Source organism: Strigops habroptila, chromosome 5, assembly GCF_004027225.2.
Source record: "Strigops habroptila isolate Jane chromosome 5, bStrHab1.2.pri, whole genome shotgun sequence".
NCBI lineage: Eukaryota > Metazoa > Chordata > Aves > Psittaciformes > Psittacidae > Strigops > Strigops habroptila.
The window spans coordinates 5,109,290-5,130,009 of NC_044281.2; the positions used below are offsets into that span (position 1 = coordinate 5,109,290).

The 20,720-nt window shown below is 45.0% G+C and overlaps 1 protein-coding gene and 1 pseudogene across 15 annotated transcripts in view; both read left to right on the forward strand.

The window, feature by feature from the left end:
• Positions 1-20,650, forward strand: part of HDAC4 (histone deacetylase 4) — a 236,430-nt gene extending 215,780 nt beyond the window's left edge. For all 15 annotated transcript variants that reach the window (XM_030485807.1, XM_030485810.1, XM_030485798.1 and 12 more), the window contains 5 exons: positions 4,149-4,267; positions 6,290-6,423; positions 12,954-13,038; positions 14,748-14,889; positions 15,385-20,650. In XM_030485807.1, the coding sequence (XP_030341667.1) occupies positions 4,149-4,267; positions 6,290-6,423; positions 12,954-13,038; positions 14,748-14,889; positions 15,385-15,424 (520 nt within the window). In that variant the 3' untranslated portion in view covers positions 15,425-20,650. The remainder of the gene's footprint in view (positions 1-4,148; positions 4,268-6,289; positions 6,424-12,953; positions 13,039-14,747; positions 14,890-15,384) is intronic.
• Positions 19,210-20,707, forward strand: LOC115608072 (annotated as a pseudogene).
• Positions 20,708-20,720: the final 13 nt, after the last annotated feature.

Consider the following 20,720-nt stretch of genomic DNA (forward strand, 5'->3'; position numbering starts at 1 on the left):
TTTAATCTGCCTGTCATTTATTAGGCATTTAATTGGTGACATGGCTAGTAACAGACTAAAAATTACCCAGTCTTCTGGAAAACACATCTGAAATTGTTATTTGGGTTCTTTTTCTCTCTCCCAAATGATTGCAGAACACGAGGGGTAGTTTTTGCTCTCTGCAGCCATCGGTTTAATGCTGAGCTGTTCAGCTTAGCTGTAATCAGAATGAAATGAAAGGATTTAGTTTATTTTAAGGAAGCAAAACAACCCTTTAACATTTAGGAAATGTAAACCTTTGTGTTTTAAAAAATTCTACATGGCTTGAATGAATATTGAGTGTTCCAAACCCTTTCATTCCTCAGTGAATAACTCTACAGCCACCTCAGTCATTCATTAAAAGACCCAGACAAAACCACTCACCTCCTTGATAGTCATTTGAATTTCTGGCCTTTTTTTCTAGTATCATCAAGAAGGCAAAGCCATAGGATTGTTTGCTGTTTAAGTGTTGTTTTCTCTTCAGGACTTAGCTTTCCTGTGCATCTCAGAAATACCTAGTTTGAAAGTGGTTTGTTTGCTTAAGTTTTCACATGTGAATCTATCTCTGTTGTTGGTTCTTAGTGTCGTTGGGGTTTGTGTTTTGTTTAACAATTTAAAAGGCAAAGTGAGGGACTGCTGAGAGGCAGAAGGGCTCTGGCCCTCCTGGGTCAGGTTTTATGCCCAAAGATAGAGCTGTTTTTACATACCTGGAGAGCATCGAATAGAGTTGGGACTGCAGCTTCGGGGCACTGGAATTGTGAGAAAGTCAGAAGCAGGAGAGTCTGGGTAGGAGTCATTGGATGCAGGAAAGGGTTCAAGTCTGGTTTTGAGAGTGCTCTTGTGTTTGAATGGGTTTCTGATGGTCAAGGTACCAAAAGTATCATTAACTTCCTTATTCTGACACCTTGTCATCTTGCACTTCTCTAAACACACATGGCTCCTGGGTAGGCTCTGTCCAGGACAGGCATCATGCAGCACCCATCCATGGGCACAGACTGTGTCTGTCCTCCTGGCTCCTCTTGGATGGGGGAGCACAGGGACCTGTGCCCCATGTTTCTTTAAACTCTGAGGGACCTGATAAAAATCTACTGTGTCTATACAGACCAGCACTAATAACTGCTCAGAGTTGAAGGTACTTGCTGCAGTAACCAGTTGTGGCTGGAAGGTCACCCTGTCCTACACTGGAAAAAACTCTGGACATCTCTAAACAGCTTCTAACTGCTGTGAAATACCCATTCATTTACTTTTAGGACAGAAAAAGCAGTAGTTGCTGCTTGGAGTTTATACAGCCTTGGTTCACGGTGAAATCTCAGTGCTGGCTGTGTGTTGGCTGTGCCGCTAGAGGGTATCTTCGAACCGCTGTCACCACGCAGGGACCTTCAGCCGAGCATCACCAGTACCACTGCACTGCTCGCAGGCTGTCCCTGTTCATTCATGCTTGGCTGGCAGTGGATGAGCTGATAAGAGCTTGTGAGACCCCTCCCCTGCAGTCCTGATCCAGCTCTGGAGCCAGGCTGAGAGAGCTGGGCTGGTTCAGCCTAGAGAAGAGAAGGCTCCTGAAGGGGAGACCTTAGAGCAGCTCCAGTGCCTAAAGGGGCTCCAGGAAACCTGGAGAGGGGCTTTGGACAAGGGCCTGGAGGGACAGGCCAAGGGGAATGGCTTGAACCTGCCCGAGGGGAGATTGAGATGAGCTCTGAGGCAGAAGCTCTTCCCTGTGAGGGTGCTGAGGTGCTGGCACAGACTTTTCCCAGAGAAGCTGTGGCTGCCCCATCCCTGGCAGTGTTCAAGGCCAGGTTGGACACAGGGGCTTGGAGCAACCTGCTCTAGTGGAAGGTGTCCCTGCCCGTGGCAGGGGGTTGGAACTGGATGAGCTTTAAGGTCCCTTCAACCCAAACCAGCCTGGGATTCTGTGAGCTGTCCTGCAGCCCAGAAATGGTTACTGATTTGGGGTTGCTGACAGACCATGCCCACAGCTCAGGGCTGCAGGTTTGGGCTTGCTCTGCAACCAACAGTGATCCCACACATCACTTGAGGTACTAGCAGCTCCCGTGGCAATATAATTTTGGGGTGGGGGGGAAATCTGATTATTTTAGCAGTTTTTCTTTGGTTAGAATTAAAGAGCTCAGCAGTACTTCAAAGCTCGGGGCGGGGGGGAAAGAACTCTCCAATGGGCACTCGCTTCAAAACTGCTGCTTTAGTCCTTTGTGAAGGAGGTGGTTTCTTCTTAAAATGTCTGTGGCTTTCACTCAACAGATTTTTGTTGACTGTAAGGAAAAGAATTCAAACTCTTTCAGCTTTTATGAGAATTGAAAGAAAATAAGGTTCTTTTTGCCTAGATTTCTGTGTCTGTGGGCAGGTAGGAAGATTGCAGGAGGCTCTGGGGTTACTGTGGCAATTAGTTGGCAAAACATAAAGCTCAAGACTTACTTCTTTTGGATTACGTGGTGTCTGAGTGGCCTAGAGCAGACCATACAATGTGGCATGGCCCTGCTTTCCTGCTCAGTGGTGGCAGTGGAAACTGCTTGATGGGTTTGACCAACACTAGAAGAAGCTTTATTGAGTGGTAGATGTTAATACTCCATTTAAAAGTAAACCCTGTGCATCAGCTCAGATCAGTGTTGGGGCTAGTACAAGTTGCTGACACCAGCAGATGTCTTGTGGCTGTTTAACATCATTATAGCAAGAGGTGTGAATTTTTATGGGTGTCTTGATAGCACTTGAGCAATCTCAGCACTAAACAGACCTTTTTGGGTTCACTGTTTTTTGGAGTGTCACAAAACTATACTCAATAAAAGTGAGGTTTTCATGTACGCAAAAATATTTACAGGTTCATGCTTTGGTATATTAATAACTCCATCTATTAGAAAGTTAACCTTGCCAGGAGCTATTCCTAGGCTGGGGAAGTGGGGAAATGCTGTTGTCTTCAGTACCAGCAAGGGATGGCACTGGGCAGGGTGCCTTAGGGATACATTCAAGATTCATTTATCATAGAAAAACCCCATCATTTGGAAAATACCACTCTATATAAAAGGCCGTGAGGTGGAGATTTACAACCATCCCTGCACCTCCTCGCTTTTCCACCATTTACTACAGTTATCAGTGCCCAATGGAAGACTTCAAAACAACTTTCAAGCGCTTGTGTGTAGGTAGGTACCCCGGCATGAACACGAGACGGTGTTCATCCAACAGACTTTGTTGGTCAGAACAGATTGTGGGTGTCTGCATCTCGTTCATTACAAAGCTCCCTTGCTTTGATGTTGCTGTAGTTTCAGTTCTGCAATGTTTGTGCTGGAGCTGTTAGATGAAGAAGCAACTACTTGTTCCTCTGCTCAACTTTCCACTTAGGTGACATCCTGCAGTGAGAAATGGGGTGTTTGCAACCTCGTGTTGGTTTTGAACAGAAATTGAGTAGATTGAAGAGAGAAACCGCAAGGAAAAGGCCTTTTGCTGAGAAACAACAGGCACAGACCTCTTGTTTAATTTAAATGCCAGCCTTAGCAGACTATGGTTTATGGATGCTAAGCAATTCAGGTGATTTTTTCAGTGAACAAAATGTCAGAGGATGAGGAACTGGAATTTGCAGAGGTGTATTTGGGTAGAGTATTTGCCTATGAAAGCTTTTTGCCGTGTGACATCCCCAGCCTTTCATTATGGTCAATGAAAAGTGCAACGAGGGGAAAAATAAACAGCTTTGCAGCTGCTGTAAAGGCTAAAGGAGGGATTTCAGAGGAGAACATGGAGACAGGGACTGCGAGCCATCAGACAGGTTTCCTAGATGGATTTGCAGCCTGTGCCAGCGGCCCACTTATTTTCTCCTTATCCAGTTGTGCAAAGCAAGATATGATCCCAAATGGGAAACACAATGTATGACAACTTATTTCTCTGGTCAAAACGTGAGGCTGTTGAGGAAATAATAGACCTTACTGATAAAACTAACATGAGATTGACTTTCAAACTGTACTGCATGCTGTTCTGCCAGCCAGGCAGGCTCTCTCCTTGTCAGAAGATAGGAGATGGGCTTTCCTCCTGTGGAATGATAGCACAAGGTTTGATAAGGGGTTTGTTCAGGATGGTTGAAGTGTTCCTGGGCCAAAAATAACGTGTCTGCCATTGTTAACTTTGTGTTGCAGAACGGTAGTAATGCCCATTGCCAATGAATTTGCCCCAGATGTTGTGCTGGTGTCATCTGGTTTTGATGCGGTGGAAGGCCATCCCACACCTCTTGGAGGATATAATCTATCAGCAAAATGTAAGTCATGGATTAACAAGAGCAGAGATGTGAAACTGCTGTAAACTGCTGCTGTCCTAGGGACTAAAGTACACTATTTGCAGGTTTTACATTTTGGGGTCTATCCTTCAGCTCCTTCATTTCCATGGCAAACTGTTCAGCCTTTCTCTGCATTTTCATGTGTTTTCTCCCTGTATTGTGTATATTTTGGTTTGGCTGAAGCCTTCATTTCCTTGAAGCATTGCATATTTCGGTTTTGAGTGCAAATAAGTTACCAATTCATTTGTAGTCACATCTCTGTGGAAGACAGGTCCTGAATCAGAGAGTTTCACTTGTTCTAATGGCAAATTGCAGAAAGAGGCAGTGCCAGATGTAAAAAGGGCATCTTGCTCGGAATAGTACCTTAAGTCCATTCCTTCCTCCACGATACCTGGAGTATAATTAAACAATATATACTTATATTATAGATTGTATTATAAATTATAATCAATTATAAATTTTGTTCTAATATAAATATAGTAATTGAAAATCGAGTTGAACATTTTTGTTCTCCACATTTGCAGCAACTCTACAGGCCCACAAGAACCTCTCTTTAGCTTTAGATCTGTGGTGTTTTACACCGCACAGGAGATGCACTGAGATTGCTCCCCTTAGTTATGCTATGCTTATACCTGGCACTGTTTCACTGCAGTCAGTCAAGAAGACGGTTTTTCTTGCAAAAGGATTTTATTATTACTTTTTAAGAGTTTGTTTCAGCCAGAAAACTTCTCTACAGTGAACTTGAGAACCTTGTAAGGTAGCTGAGCCTATAAACTTCCTATAGGAATAAAGTGAGATAGATTTATAAGAGACAAGTTATTTAAGATATCCAGAAACACTGTAATGAGAAGGTCTTGTTTACCTGCTTGTTGTATTTCCCATGCTTTGCTACTCTCACTTAATGTTATGGGCTCAGCCATGGATCTTGGTGCCTGGCTGTTAAATTGCCAGTTTGCAAAGGCACTCATGGAGGTCACTACAAAGCAGAAAGCAGGGAATATGGATAGAGGGGAGAAATGCCCTGGATTTTCTTTTGTTTGAATGTATTGGGCTTTTTTTGGAGGGGGGATGTTGCTTTGAGGCCATGTTCTTTAAACCCTTGCAGCTTGGTTCTGTTTTGTTTAAAGGGTAGAAATGTATTGTGTGTCATCTGATCAAAGTCCCGGCTGCCCCAGGAATTTTTATAGCGTATTATATATGGGAAGAAACGTCTGTTAAGAACTAGATGTCAAATATCTCTGGGGCACTGCGATGCTGCTATCGCAGCTGAAAGCACCAGCAGCAGTTTGACTGATTTCCCCTTCTCCTCCTCCTTCCCCCCGTGCCTCCCCTGTGACTGCTCTAACTTTGCATCTTCCAAAGCAGGGCGTAAAGTAGTCTCCTTCTACCCTCCCTCCTTCCAAAGGAGATATTCACTGCTATGTTTATTATTTATTTTATATATGTTTATTTCTATTATCTTTATTTATATGTATTCCAATTATATTTATTTTATATATATTTATTTCAATTATATTTATTTTATATATATTTATTTCGATACCTTCAAGGCCAGGTTGGACACAGGGGCTTGGAGCAACCTGCTCTAGTGGAAGGTGTCCCTGCCCGTGGCAGGGGGTTGGAACTGGGTGAGCCTTAAGGTCCCTTTCAACCCAGACCAGGCTGGGATTCTGTGATATTTAATATAGGACACTGAGGGGTGGTAGGGAGGATGGTGCTGCTTCTCACCTGGAATAAACTCCACTGCAGCTCATGGGGGAGATACAGATCCATCCTGACACACACACGGCTGAGCCAGTCCAGCAGGGAACCGTGGCTGGAATTCTGCAGCGAGCATATTAAAATCCAACCTGGCTTATATTATGCGTTGAGTCCTTTCAGATCCCTTGTGGTTTTTTAATATGATGTAATTCCTCTCTATAATTCTTTGATCCTTTGCCAGGAGCCTGATTCCAGCCGCAACCTTTGCCCTTCTCCTGCATTTCCTCTTTTCCCTCGTTACAGGCTTTGGGTACCTGACGAAGCAGCTGATGGGCCTGGCTGGGGGGCGCGTTGTCCTGGCCCTTGAAGGAGGCCACGACCTGACGGCTATTTGTGATGCCTCAGAAGCTTGTGTTTCTGCTTTGCTGGGAAACGAGGTACCAACATACACAAAAAAACAAGAGCCACAACCTCCAACTCATTTTTGTCCTTGTTTTGGGTCCTTTTGACACACATTGATTTAAAAAGTGCATGCTTGCTTTGTTTAAAAACTATCTGTGTTTGGTAATCTGTATTAGAAGGCTTGAAATCACTAGGAATTGAATTAGGGTTTTTTCTTTAGACATATAGATTGCTTTCTGCTCTTTTGAAAAGAACTAGTTGAATTGCTTTCTGAATTCACTGTCCAAGCCTGCTCTTCCTTTTGCAGACCCCCTCTCTAGTACTACAGTGTTAAAGAAAACTCTTTGCCCCTAGGTTAACGTGACTTAATTCACAACAGCCTGTGCCTGCTGTGTTAGGCAGCTTGTTTGAAGTTGTTTTCAAGTGTATTTTTAGCTTGATGTTATGTTTTCTACCTCTTTCTATCTATTGCTGTGTTGGAATATAAGGAAGCTTTCTCCCCTGTGAGGGTGCTGAGGCGCTGGCACAGACCTTTCCCAGAGAAGCCGTGGCTGCCCCATCCCTGGCAGTGTTCAAGGGCAGGTTGGACACAGGGGCTTGGAGCAACCTGCTCTAGTGGAAGGTGTCCCTGCCCGTGGCCAAGGTTTGGAAATGGATGATCTTAAGGTCCCTTCCAACCCAAACCATTCTAGGATTTTATGATAACAGCAGGGTGTGATTCCACAGAGCTAAATATTTCAGTCCTGGGGGAAAAGGAACCACCTCAATTGGAAGTCAGGGATGGCTGTGAAACCCCAGGCAGCATTAATGGCTTGTTTTGAATACCCAGCTTTGGAGGTCTGTAACAAATTCATGTTCTTAGTGGAGAAGTAGGGGCAGAAGCGGGGAAAGAAGTACGTGTGTTTGAATATCATTAGGCTGCCTCTTCAACTAAGAGATTGCCCTCCATAAAGAACAAATCTCAAAGGCCAGGGTAAGAGTAACAAGACATGAGTAGGCTGCAGAGATGGCCTCTCAAGGCAGCAGTCTCTTCCACAAGACATCTCCCTGCCTGTACTGGTGAAAGGAGGCAGTTCCTCCTGAAGCTTTCACCTGCCTTGAGGAGCACATCCAGGGTCTTCCATCACCACCTTTGCTGCAGAGCCCCTGGGGGCAGGAGCTGAGGGAGAATGTGTGGTCAACACCTGCAGGTGCAGCACCACAAAGAGGAGAAGCCAAGCAGTATTTCAGCTCGGGGTCTGCCTCCAGCAGGAGCTGACTTCTGGGAATGCTGGTGAGCCACCACGAGCAGACTTGCTCTGACTCACAGTTCAGTGACCTTCAGCCTTTCTTAGGTCTGGGAAGTTAGAGCAGGGAGCTTGGATCTGTGTGGAGGTGCAGATCAGCCTGTTGTAGAACTGCTCTGTCTTGTAGTATCCACGCTCCACATGAAGGACAACAGTGCCTGGGGAAACCTCACTAACCAGTCCAAGAGATAAAACAGCTGGGATCCATCAAAAGCATCTGCTTCTATCATCCAGCATCCCATCTCCAAGCATGCAGAGAGCATCTGCTCCTTGTGCTTGGCCGGGCGGTTCTCAGCACAGGTAACTGACCCAACATGCCAGCCTGTGATCAGCCCTTGGGACAGCCAGAAACTCAGGAGCCAACTACTACATCAGCATGGAAGCAGTGAAGTCTTTATTGCAGCACCCATCTCTCTTAAGCTGGCTGCTGATGGCGCTGTTGCCATTGCAGGTGATTCCTCAGCACCTTTGAGTGCAGATGGCTTTAATGCAGGATGCCCTTCGAAGGGGAGACAGAACAAATAACATGTGAAGGATGTTATTCCTCTTGCTTAATGTGTTCCTGTGATGCAGGCAGGTGGCTGCAGTGTGGTGTAAGGATCTGTGTGCAATAAATAAGCACCCCATCCAAGCCACAAACACATTTGGAAGTGCAAGGCTTTAGGGAGATCTCAGCCCTCACAATAGCCTGGACGTTGCCAACTGCCTGAATAGTTTCACTTAACAGAGTTAATAATGATCCTTTAAGGTGAAAAAGCACTTTTATTAATCCCTGAATCAGGACAGCTCTGAGGGGCTTTAAAATACTTGGAGGTGGACCTGTTTTCACTTTTCCTAGGTGGGCTCTAAGGCTGCGCAGAGCTCACAATCATGTTCTCTGACTTACCCACACATCAAAAAGCAGGAAACACTAGTTTTATCAAGCTCTTTTATACACTCTTTTTAACACAAGGAAGTTGGAGGGAACTGCTGTTGCTTTGTCCCGCGGCCCTTTGATGCAGTTTGATGTACAGCGTGTGAGAGGCTTTTGCATGCATGCACATGGACAGCCAGCTGCGGCGCGACGGGCTGCGGGGAGCTCTGCTGCCTGAAGAGCTGTGCCGGAGTTACACAGGGAATGGTAGGAAATGAAGGGAATGGTGCCAGTCCCCAAAGCGTCTGCGTTCACCGGCAGAGATCAAAACTCCTGCGTTATGCAGCGTTATGCAAAGGCAAGAGCCGCCTTGTTCCCAACTGTCCAGGAAATTAAAACAGAGCTTTAGCTTTGCAGCAGATTATTTTAATGTGAAATGAGTTAGTGCCGAGCGAGGTGGCTTGAAAATGAATGTGCATTGCTTTGGTTCCAAACTTAGCTGTGCAAAACTAACACGACTTCAGCATGTGACATTCAAGGCCAGGCTGGATGTAGTTCTGAGCGAGCTGGTCTAGTTGAAGGTGTCCCTTAGACAGGTCTTAGGCAGGAAGTGTCCCTGCTTGTTGCAGGGGAGTTGGACTAGATGAGCTTTGAAGGTCCCTTCCAACCCAAGCTGTTCTGTGAGGCAGGGAAGATGCGCTGATGGTTATTTAGGCCAGTAAAACCACCATTACTCAAAGGGGCCTCTGACAACAGGGTTGGAGGGCAGAGGAGGCAGCAACCATGCAGAGGTGTACCCAGTGTCAGACTCCAGGCATCCCAAATAAACAAGAAGGTGAAAATAAGCAGTGGCATAAAACCTTTGCCTAATGCCTGGAGGTATTTCCTCCCTTTTCCAGGAGAGCTGTTGTCTGTGAGTTACTTCAAGGGGAGGAGTGTGCTGTGGAAATGATTCACATGTGTGGCTGGGCTGCCTGGTGTTGCTTGCTTTCTATCAAATCAACCGAGAGGCGTTAGAAAGCTCTTACTTAAAAGATTTGTCCAGGAATTGCTTTTGCCTTCACTTCTGTCATACAGAAGTCAGTTTGGACTCGAGTTATTGCTAGAGAGGAGAATGTATAAAAAGCACAATCTGTGATTATTAAATGTGGAATGGAGCACCTTCTAGTCCTCATGAAGACCTAGCGAATGGCTGCCACATGATCACAAGAGCAGATCTCTTGGCTGGAGCTTCTCTTTGCTTTGAACAGAAGTTGCAGTTAAGCTTTGCTGTCAGTTTTGTCTATTTTTAACTGTTAAACTGTGTCTGCTGCTTTGCTGGGGAATACCCCTGGTTGGGCCTTGACCACTGTGTTCAGACACAGGGATATCTCTTGGTTTGGATCCCCAGCTTTGGAGGTCTGTGATGAATTCATGTTCTTAGTGGAGAAGTGGGGGCAGCAGAGGGGAAAGAAGGAAACAAAAGATGGGCTTGGAGAGCATCAGAACGGCTGGAAGTCTTATCTTGTGTATTTACTTGGTTGTGAGAGGACTAATCCAAGCCATTGGCCATGTATGTGAGCCAAGTAGAGTTACTCTGCTGGCACGTCTTTACCTACCAAGCAGACATCTCTGCTGTGCCAGAAGAAACCAGGAATCTCCCCACTGTCATCTGTTGTAAGCAAATAACCCCATTTCCTCCCCTTGGAAGACCTTTTTATCATTACTGTGCTGCTGCTGTTTCCAAAGGATGGCAGGAGCCAGATGAAATGGATCTTAGGGTCTTTGCTGGATCTTCAAAACCAAACCAACCACCAAAACCAACGAACTAAAAGGAGCTGTGGGTCAGTTTTATTTGAGCCCAGGTTTCTTGCAGATGAAAGCATCGTAACTACAACAGTCAAAGGTTTAATAACTTCATAAAGGGCAATAGGACACTTGACAGAAGAATATGGTTTTCAGGGGGGATCTAATGTCTCTCTTTCTGTACTGACCCGAAGGCTGCTGGGGCTGGGATGGATACAGGCAGAGCTTTCTATCTCCTAGAAAATAGGAGGGAATGCTGTCAAGCAAGCAGAGGGTTTCTCTTGCTCTCCCCCTTTTCTCATTCTTATTCCTTTCCCCTGCTCTGGCTACCAGAGCACTTTTGTGCCTCTAAAAAGAAATGGGAAACGGGATGTACTTCGTCGCTGAAGGGAGCTCTGGAGTTCCTGTCAGTCAGTCACCATAGGTGCATTTGTCCATGCTGATGCAAAGATGAAGTGGATCCCTTGGTAGTGTTGTAACCTAATGACTGCAGACTGAAAGGACAACTCTCTCCTGTGTGGTAGGAGAGCTTGAGTCCGAAAGCAGGCAATACATGCGCCTAGTTTGGACATTCCTTTTCTACATAGCAAGTCTCAAGTCTGCAGAAGCTTCTGGCTTTTGAGTGCTATTAATTTAGGAGCAATTTAATGTCTTTATTTAAAGCAGCTTTGCTAATCAAAGTGTGGGCTCAGCAGTCTGTGCTACCGCTATTAGCCAGCACCACTTAGTCAGCAGAGGTGTGTGTTCCCTGACTGATACCACTGGGATACAACAAGGACACAGATCTGGAGGCAAAACCACCTCCTCGCCAGGAGAGATTAATTCACACCCATGAGCTGGAGCATTCTGTTCTTGCAGCAGTGCAGCTTTGCCAGTGGGAACTGTTCAACGAAACTCCCCATGACACGGCCTCAGTGTGCGCTTGAGCCCTGAACCCGCCTGTGTGCTGGGCTGCACCCCCAGAGCAGGTCAGGGAGGGGATTCTCCCCCTGTGCTGTGCTCTGAGGAGACCCCCCTGCAGTCCTGATCCAGCTCTGGGGCAACAGCACAGGAGGGATGTGGAGCTGCTGGAGCGAGGCCAGAGGAGGCCCCGGAGCTGCTGCGAGGGCTGGAGCAGCTCTGCTCTGGAGCCAGGCTGAGAGAGCTGGGCTGGGGCAGCCTGGAGAAGAGAAGGCTCCTGAAGGGGAGACCTTAGAGCAGCTCCAGTGCCTAAAGGGGCTCCAGGAAACCTGGAGAGGGGCTTTGGACAAGGACCTGTAAGGACAGGCCAAGGGGAATGGCTTTAACCTGCCCGAGGGGAGACTGAGATGAGCTCTTAGGCAGAAGCTCTTCCCTGTGAGGGTGCTGAGGCGCTGGCACAGACTTTTCCCAGAGAAGCTGTGGCTGCCCCATCCCTGGCAGTGTTCAAGGCCAGGTTGGACACAGGGGCTTGGAGCAACCTGCTCTAGTGGAAGGTGTCCCTGCCCGTGGCAGGGGGTTGGAACTGGATGAGCTTTAAGGCCCCTTCCAACACAAACCAGGCTGGGATTCTATGAGCTGCACCCAGACCAGCACTTGGCTATTATAGCCCTGTCAGGCAACTCCATCAACATCATACTGCCCGTAAGGGTTTTATATGCAGGCTTTCACAGGCAGATCCACACCACAGAGCTTTGCTCCAGTGTAACTGGAGATGGACTTAGAGGAATAACTGACTTACAGGAGCTTCTTTCAAGTGGTATTGCCTAATTCGTCTCTCTGTAGCATAATGAAGATACTCTTAGTGTCCCATGTTCCTTGTTAAGTAAATTGGTACTAGTGCTTTGATATTTTATTGTTCTTAGCAGTTGGTAACAAAGGCAGCGCTGCCGTTGGGAGGATGGGATGTATGTTAGAGTAAACCAGAAACCATCTATGTACCATTGGCACTTAAAGCATAAGAGCAGCCAAGCCCATGAAGATACCTGCTTGTTACATGCATTTAAACTGAACGTTTTTGGGAGGCCTTCTGTGTCAACTTTCAACTTAAAATCTCAATGTCAGCAGCACGTTCTTATCGTCACCTTTTGGTATAAAGACCAAAGGAAAGAAGCCAGCATCAAAAAGCCTAAATTTTAATACCCAATTATGAGCTTTACCAGTAACTTCAAGGCAATTTCTTTTTCAAGAGTAGCAGACAGATCTAACGCTGCTCTCCTCTGGCAAGACCAGCCCAGCAGCTGGTAAGAGGCATAAATGGTGATTCAAGTTCTAGTCATGCTGAGTGTGGCTTTAAGGCAGTGTTTTGTGTTTTCTCTATGCTGAAATTAGGCTATTTACTCTTAGTGTATAGAGTTAAGAGTTAATAAATACACTGGATTAGGTTTTTATATAGTAGTCATAGTGGCCTTCTTTTATCTGGCCTGTGTAATAGTGCCTTTTCATAGAGTTTCTATCAGTGGCTGCAGCAGGTTCTGTGCTGCACAGCTGCTGAGCTGCAGCATTTTATGTGTGGAGGAACATCAGGGTGGAGGAGACTGCACTGAGTATCACAAGAGTACTTGGGAAGTCTGTGTATTTTGGCTATTTAACTAAAGGTGGAGAAATAGGAACCAGGGGGGTGAACTGGAGGCGCCTGGTCTCTTGAGATAACATTTCTTTGGTGTTCCTGTCTCTTTTCCAGCTCGACCCTCTCCCAGAAAAGGTTTTCCAGCAGAGAGCAAATGCTAATGCCGTGCATTCAATGGAGAAAGTAATCGAGATACACAGTGAGTATAGCCCCATTCACCCAGCTGCTTTCCAGCTGGGTTGCCCTGTGGGACACCCATTTGACTGCTCCATCATACTGGCAACTCCATGTTCCTTTGTCCTAGTTTCTGGGTGGTCACTGCACTTGTGACCTGGATTTGTGCAGCTGCAAGCTGGCCTTGCTGTGCATGCAAGAGCAGATCAAGCAATGCACAGCGAGCACTTGATTCAGGGAAATGCTTTAACACTTGGGGAGGAATTAGTATTAAAACCTCTAAAATCTCTGCGAAGGGCAGGCTGTCCTGCGCTTAGAGTGGACTCTTATCTCTTCAAAAGCAATTCAGGTATCTCTGAATAAAGTTAAGTCTTGTTGGATGTGGTGGCACCCATTAGTTATAAATGGATAGGCATGAAAGTTAAGCGGAGTATGGCCTAAAGTTGCTAATATTTTAGGTTTTTTTTAGCTGGGGAGGTTAAAATCACTGTAGTTGAACCTTTCCTAGGGACATTCTTGGGAGATGGAGTTACATGGGAATCCCACTACTATGTCCTGACATCTTCCCACTTCAAATGTTTGTCATCTAAGACTGGAGGGGGCTAGTCTCCCTTTTACAGGTCAAAAATTGAGCTTAGAAGACACCAAAGTTGTGCTGTGGGGGGGTTTGTTTTGGGATTTTGTTGCTTTTTCCCCCCCTGAAAAATGCCCAGTGGCTTTGGAAGTTTGAATTCCATTTCCAGATGCTGCTCTGCAGAGTGTCACCAATGAGACACTTCAGCAGCTTAAAATGAGCACAGCAAATTAAAAGGGCCTTTGAGTTAGACCCTTAGATCTGCTGCCTAGCGCAGGAGAAGCAAGTGGAAAACAAGTTCTTCTTCCCCATCTGCTGGCCTGATTGTACAGGTTCTTGCTTTCAGGCTTTGCTGGGGCTTCTTGGATATCAGCAAATTCTGTGTGTCCTGCCTGGGAGCCAATAGAACATGCTTCATTCTCTCCCTCTAAAGCTTTCCTGTGCTCTTTCCACTGAAAAAGGGTAGCAAACTGCCTACATAAAAAAGAAATACAACTTAAACTTCAGTCTTAGGTGATTTGCCCACAAAAAGAACGTGGCAGTTAGCAACTGAATGCAGATATCCAGTCCAAATCTGGACTACATCCTTCCTCTCTTCCTTATTTTTCCTTAGGGCTAAATGTTTCTGAGGGTTTTGAAGTGAAAAAGGAAATGTTATTCTATTTCAAGCACCTAAGTACCTTCTTTCATCAAGGCAGAGGGATGCTCTGCACCTCTGTGCAGCTTGGATGCTCGCCTCTGGCACTCCTTGTACATTCTGCATGGAGACCTTAGAGCAGCTTCCAGTGTCTGAAGGGGGCTACAAGGATGCTAGAGAGGGACTCTTCATCAGGGACTGGAGTGATAGACAAGGGTTTAAACATAGCAGCTCCTCTGTTGATAGAGTAGCATGGCATATAGCTCACAGGGGTCTCTCTGTCCCTGCCTCACAAGCCAGGGCTCCCTTGGCACACATTCCCAGGAACCTGCAGCTTCCTGGGACCTCGGGATAGTTCTTGAAGTGAGAGAGAGGGCAGATCAGGGTTGCATTTTGCATAGACGTGATGAGTCTTCCCCAGGTAGTTCTCAGCCATCTCTTGGGCTTGGGAAAGTGGGAATGTGGTGCTGGACCTATAACAGCGCAGGTGACCTTACTGCCTCTCTTCCCACCTCTACCCCAGGCAAGTATTGGCATTCACTCCAGCGTTACGCCTCCACGGTGGGGTACTCCCTGGTTGAGGCTCAGAAGTGTGAGAACGAGGAGGCAGAGACAGTAACAGCCATGGCATCTCTGTCAGTAGGCGTGAAGCCGGCTGAGAAGAGGTGAGTTGCTTTCCTTCTCGTCTATTGTCCCATCTCGGAGTCAGGACGAGCTGTGGTGGGCAGCCGTATGAGTTAATCCTCTTCTTTCAGCTATTGCCCACACATTCCCCACATCTCCTGTCCTTTGTGGGTTCTCTAAAGACCTCCTGGGCTGTAGAACAGCAGTGCCATGAACGCTGTGTGTCACCTTAGTATGATGCATGCTGTGCCTGACCCTTCTGCTCCAACTGGAGCTGAGCATGGGTTTGGGCTGCGAGAGGAAAATGATTTTGCTGCAGAAGATGTTAACATTGCACAGATTGCCTAAAAACCCCTTCTTGGTGCCAAGTTTTAACTCCAGGTGAGGCAGCTGAGCACAACTGCCTGGGTGGGAAGGGGATGGGAACATAAGGCATGAAACTTTGCACCACAAGTTGTCCAGCTGTGTGTGCTCAACCCTCTTTTCTCTCTTCCCTCCCCTTCCCATCCTACCTGCCTGGCTGTGAAATCGCTCAGACCCGATGATGAACCCATGGAAGAGGAACCTCCCCTGTAGCATTCACCTTCTAGCTGGAGTTCTCCTGTTTGTTCGTCTTCTGTCTTGAAGCTCTGCCAAGAGGCTTTTCTCTTGTTACTCCTGCGTCCTGTCATGGTTTTCTCCAGAATACAGAAGGACAACCAGGTGTAAAACAAAGCAACCGAAAAAATCTCTCCATATCTATATGCGTCTACAGTATCTATTTGCTGAAACAGAAAAATGCTGGTGAAGAGCAGTAAAGGACTGACACTGGGCACTTTTCCTCTGGTCCTCACTGGGAGCAGAAAGAGGAATAACGCCCATGAAGTCTTTGGCAGAGTTGCCATAAGAAAAAAGAGATAAGAAACATAAAATCAAAGCAAAGATTCAACACCACATCCGAAAAGAAAACAAACCTTTACAGTAAAACTGGTGCTTTACAAGTTGATCACCCACGATTCAGCAATCTCCGCTTGAACCACTCGAACCCATCGTGTAGTTTCATTTCTTGGATTTTTGAAATGGCTCTTGCCTGCCTGTGAGTCAACGACGTGCTTGTCGAAAGCAGAACAATGGGAGATGGTGTATTTTTAACGGGGAGGGACAGGGAAAGAGGGACTCATCTTACATCGAAAGGAAAGGGAAAGAGAAAGGGGGGAAATGGTAGCCCAGATGGAGTCGGCTTTATGTCTCCAAAGCCATCTGAAGATGAGTTTGTGCCTTTTTTTTTTAATTGATGGATATGGTGCAGCTGGATTTTCTGAAGTTTGAGGAACAATGCCTTAAGTAAAACAAACACACACAAAAAAACACTCACAAAGAACTCACAGCAGTTCATGAATCGTTGTTTTTTTCCTCTGGTTGGGAAAGCCAAGAACTGCCATCAGGAAAGACGACTTTTTGGCTTGTGCTGGCATGGTGGTGGGAAGCAGGCATCAACTGAACAGAGCGTCTCCAAAAACTCTCTCCAAGTTTGGATTTGTTTTGGTTTCTTTCATTGCTGTTTCAAAAAAAAAGAAAAAAAGGATAAAAAAGAGAAAAAAAGAGGAAAAAAAAAAAATTAAGGTAGTTGCCAAAAAAGTGGCAAATACTGTTGGGTCTTTGAAATTCAGCCATTTTTAAACCCAATTTTCCAATGTTTTCTCTCTTCTACATTCTCTCTGAATTGAACTTCTCAATTTGGTTGTTGAAGCATGTATTAGACACAACTGCAGGATTTAAGACTGGAATGCTTTTTATGAAAAGCAACTAGCATGAGATATTGCTTAAATTTTTAGGTATAACTATATCTATGTGTATAATGTATATTCCAAATGTATTCCAAGCTTAGAAAACCGGATTCTTACGGAGAAAAAATATTTATGATGCATTTATAGAAAACTACGTTTAATAAATGCATACTATAACAGTAGCCATTGGAAGCTCCCTAGAGAAAGCTTTGTGAATTGGAACGTAAAAGGTGCTTTTGGAAAAGGATCCAGGTTGAAACTCGAGGACTTTTGAGATGACAAGTTGGGAAGTGTTTCAGAAAGCCAACACGTTAAGCCACTGGGCAACTACCCTAAACATTTGTATTTTAATTTAAGGTTTTTAGTTGTGATCCTTTTCTATCAAAAAAAAAAAAAAAAAAAAAAGAGAGGAAAAAAAAAGAGTTTTTTATAGCAAAGACTATGAATTTGATGTTAATTTTTATATCAAAACCCTCCAGAAGCCTTGTTTGTGTGACTCTGACATTTACTTTCCATTTGGCAGGTTTCGTTTCCGAATGGCAATAGCATCTAAACCCCTTTTTTTTCTCCCACTTTTCTCGCTTCCACATTATTTTTCCTTGTTTATTTTCCTTTTGGTTTGTCTTTTTCTTGAGTCTTTTGGACAGTGAGCAGCTTTCTGCAGGCGTAAGGAACCGTGGCAGAGGTTTATTTTCCGCAACGGGTGCGTTTTAACAAGGAAGAGGGAACCGGGATGGGCTCTTTTGTATAATGATACCGCCGACTGTATATTTCCTCAGTTCTGTTATAGTAGCTATGTAAAGAAAATAAGAGTTTTTCTTACCTTCAACATAGTAGTGTTCCCATGAGTGATGTCTTTGTCCTCCACGTGGATCGGAGCCAGGATTACAGGCAGCTCCAGGTGCTGCCTACCATTGGGAAAGGCTTGTGGGACACTCATGGGACGGCTGGCATTTTCTCTCCGCCGGACAGACGGACACGCAGACATGCACGCACACCTCCCCGTGTCCTCTTTCTCTCTCTCTTTTTCTCTCCTCTTCTTCTTCCCATAGCTGGTAGGGTTGGAGAACTTCTCCTGAAGGTATTTTTGCCCCCCTCCCCTTTCCTGCAGACAGGAAGGGGAGAAGCAGCAAAGCCCTGCCGCGAAGAGTTGGAGCAGCTTAGAGGAGTCCGGATTGACACGCGTGCCTTCTTACAGCAGTGTAGGATAGCACACACCCCTCCTCCCAACAACCAAGGGTAGCTTCTCTTTTTAATTCTCATTTGATTCTGTTTCAATGATGACTGACAGGGTCGCTTCCAGTAACTTCCTTCCTTCCAGTTCTCGAAGCAGCCACTTTCATTCCATTCAGGACTCGCTCGCGGGAGGAATTGGAAGCATTGTGAGCAAATGCAAGAGGCTTTTGTTTTCTTCCTTGGTTTATAATGCAATTTACAAACCAGACACTACTGTATTTGAGGTTTGCAAACCCAAGTACGTGTTCGAGTTATGAATAGCTTCGGTCATGTAGGACCATCCTCAGCGTAGTCTAAAAGTAATCTTCCTGTGTCAAAACAAGATGTACCTGGAGATGTTGTGGTTTTGGGGGTTTGTTTCTTTCAACTGACCACTTTGCTGCTGTGATCTAAGATGAACCTGACTGCCGAATCTGGTGAACTGACTTTTAACTTCTCCTTTCGCCGTGTACACGCTGTGGGCAGTAACAACCATGTTTTTACACCATCGTTTCTCTTGTCAGCTCTTCCCTGGAGGGGTTTTTTGTAGTTTCTCCTCTTGGTTGTGGCAAAGCTGTTGCTTTTCTTTCTGTGTTTTCCGAGAGCCGCCTGCTGACCATGCTGAGCCGGTTTCTTTATGAGAATCAGAGGAGCTTGTCAGGATCATTTCTTTCCATCGTTTCACTCAGCTTTTGGCCAGGGATGGAAAGATTTTCCCCCCTTCCCCAAGACATCAAAGCTCATCTCCTCCTAACTCCCACCTACGTGAATTTGTTCTGCAGCGGTGCCCGCTCCCCACGCGAGGGGGGATGCTCCTCAGGGCCAGCGCAGGCTCAGAGAAGGGGAGGGAAGAGCCCTTGTTTTGAGGTTTATTCACCTTTTGAGCCATTAGCTTCTTCATTTCAGATGACTTTGCTGTGGTGGGAGCCCGGGGTGCTCCTGCATCCCAGCACGGTGCTGCCCACAGTGCATCCTTTGTACCTGCTTGGAAAGAAAGGAGCATCTTTAAATCCTCTTTACAGAGAAGCAAGGCCCAGTTTGCAGTATACAAGTAATCATTGGGGTTGGGGTTTTTTTTGAGGGGGGGATTTGTGTTTTGTTTTTTACTTTCAATACAAAACATTCCTTTTTTTAGTAGTCACAGCCATGTATTCATTCCATTCTTCCTTTTGTAAACTTTTTTGGGCCCACGTCTTTTACGGGCATTGCTATATATAAATATATAGATAAATATATATATGAATCTATTTTTTTAAGTTTCCTACACCTCGAGGTTGCATGGTCTGTAAGGTTGGCATGTCTTTATATTGTACCCAGATTTTGCACGCCAAACTTGGCAGCTTTGAGAAATGAGAAAAGGATAAAAAACTTGTGGTTTTGGGGGTTGTTTTTTTGGGTTGGTTTTCTTTTATTTTACTATTTTGGGGGGGAGGGGTGTTATTTTTTTTCCTCTCGTGGCATTTGCGGAGACGAAAGGTTGGGATGTTGTTGTCACACACACACACATATGCACCCACACAGCTACACGCGAAGGAAGGAGAGTGGGAAAGGGTTTTTTTGCGTCTTACTGAACTTAAATAAGAAATTGTGCTTTTTATTGTTAAAAATACAAAAGAAAAAAAGGAAAAAAAAAAAGATAAAAGGACTACTTAAACATTTCTCATTTTAAGAAAGAAAAAAAAAGAAAAGATGTTTATCTAGCACTTGTAACTTACCAATAATAGAGTTTATTGTATTTATGTGGAAACAGTGTTTTTAGGGCAACTACGCAGAACACACCAAGTAAAACTGCCTGTGTCATTTGGGGGTTTTTCTTTTCTCCTTTTCGTTTGGGTTGGGAGGTTTGCTTTGCTTTCTCGGCTGGGTGGGGAGGTTGGATGCAACCCTTTGGCAACAGCTAAGAGTCATTCATTCCGAGGAGGTGAATGAGGAGGACTTTCAAGAGTTAACTCTTCAGCACAGCTGCGTGAACTTTTCTAAGCTTCCTTTTCCATGATGTATTCTTGCTCGGTTTCACTTTAAGCAGTCGTGTACTGTGCAACACTGTGGTTTAAAAACGAGACTTTACAGCGAAAGGAAAACGTGTTTCTTCATTGTCACGAAGTGGGGCTCGTTCTCAGCCCGCTCTTCGCTTTGTCTTTGATATTGATGAAAAGAAGTATCCTATTGAAAGAAAAAAATAAATTAACACTTTTCTGTGCTCCATAGTGGAGGCGCTATTTTCCAATTTATGAGGATGACAAACTTATATATATAATATATATATAAAAAGTGGGGCGGAGGGGGCGGGGGGGGAAGGGGTTGAAACATTATTCACCCGAGAGCTTATTACAGATATGTAGTATCAAAAAGTTGTAACTATATTCTATTCTACTTTATACCTATACATGCTCAGTATGACGTCACCATTGGTAGCAGCTACCGGTTTACGCTGTAATTTAGACACAGTTTCACTCTTAGATTGTATGGACCCTACTTTAAGTGATGGTAGCATTCCTCGTGCTAAGTTTTCTGATGGTCCTTTCTTTTCCTTGATGGAGTTTTGGAATATTTTTCTCCTTGTTTTTGTTTGGATTTGTTGTTTTGGGTTTTTTTTTTTTATTATTATTATTTTGCCTTTTTTTTTTTCTTTTTAGGGTTCTTTTTTTCCCCTCTCTTTTCTTTTTCTCTTTCTTTATGTTTTTAACTGGCCAATGGTGTCTTTCTCTGACAGTACCGACTTCGATTTCAACTTTATTAGGAGTCCAGTATTTTGTACCACATTATGACAACTTGTTATTCTTGTGGTGTAAATAAAAAGACAAAGTTAATTATAGTACCACCTTGGTTTCTGTTGCTGAGCTTCTTTTCATCTGGTGCCTTTGAGGGGGGGATGTGAGCTTTCAGCTGCT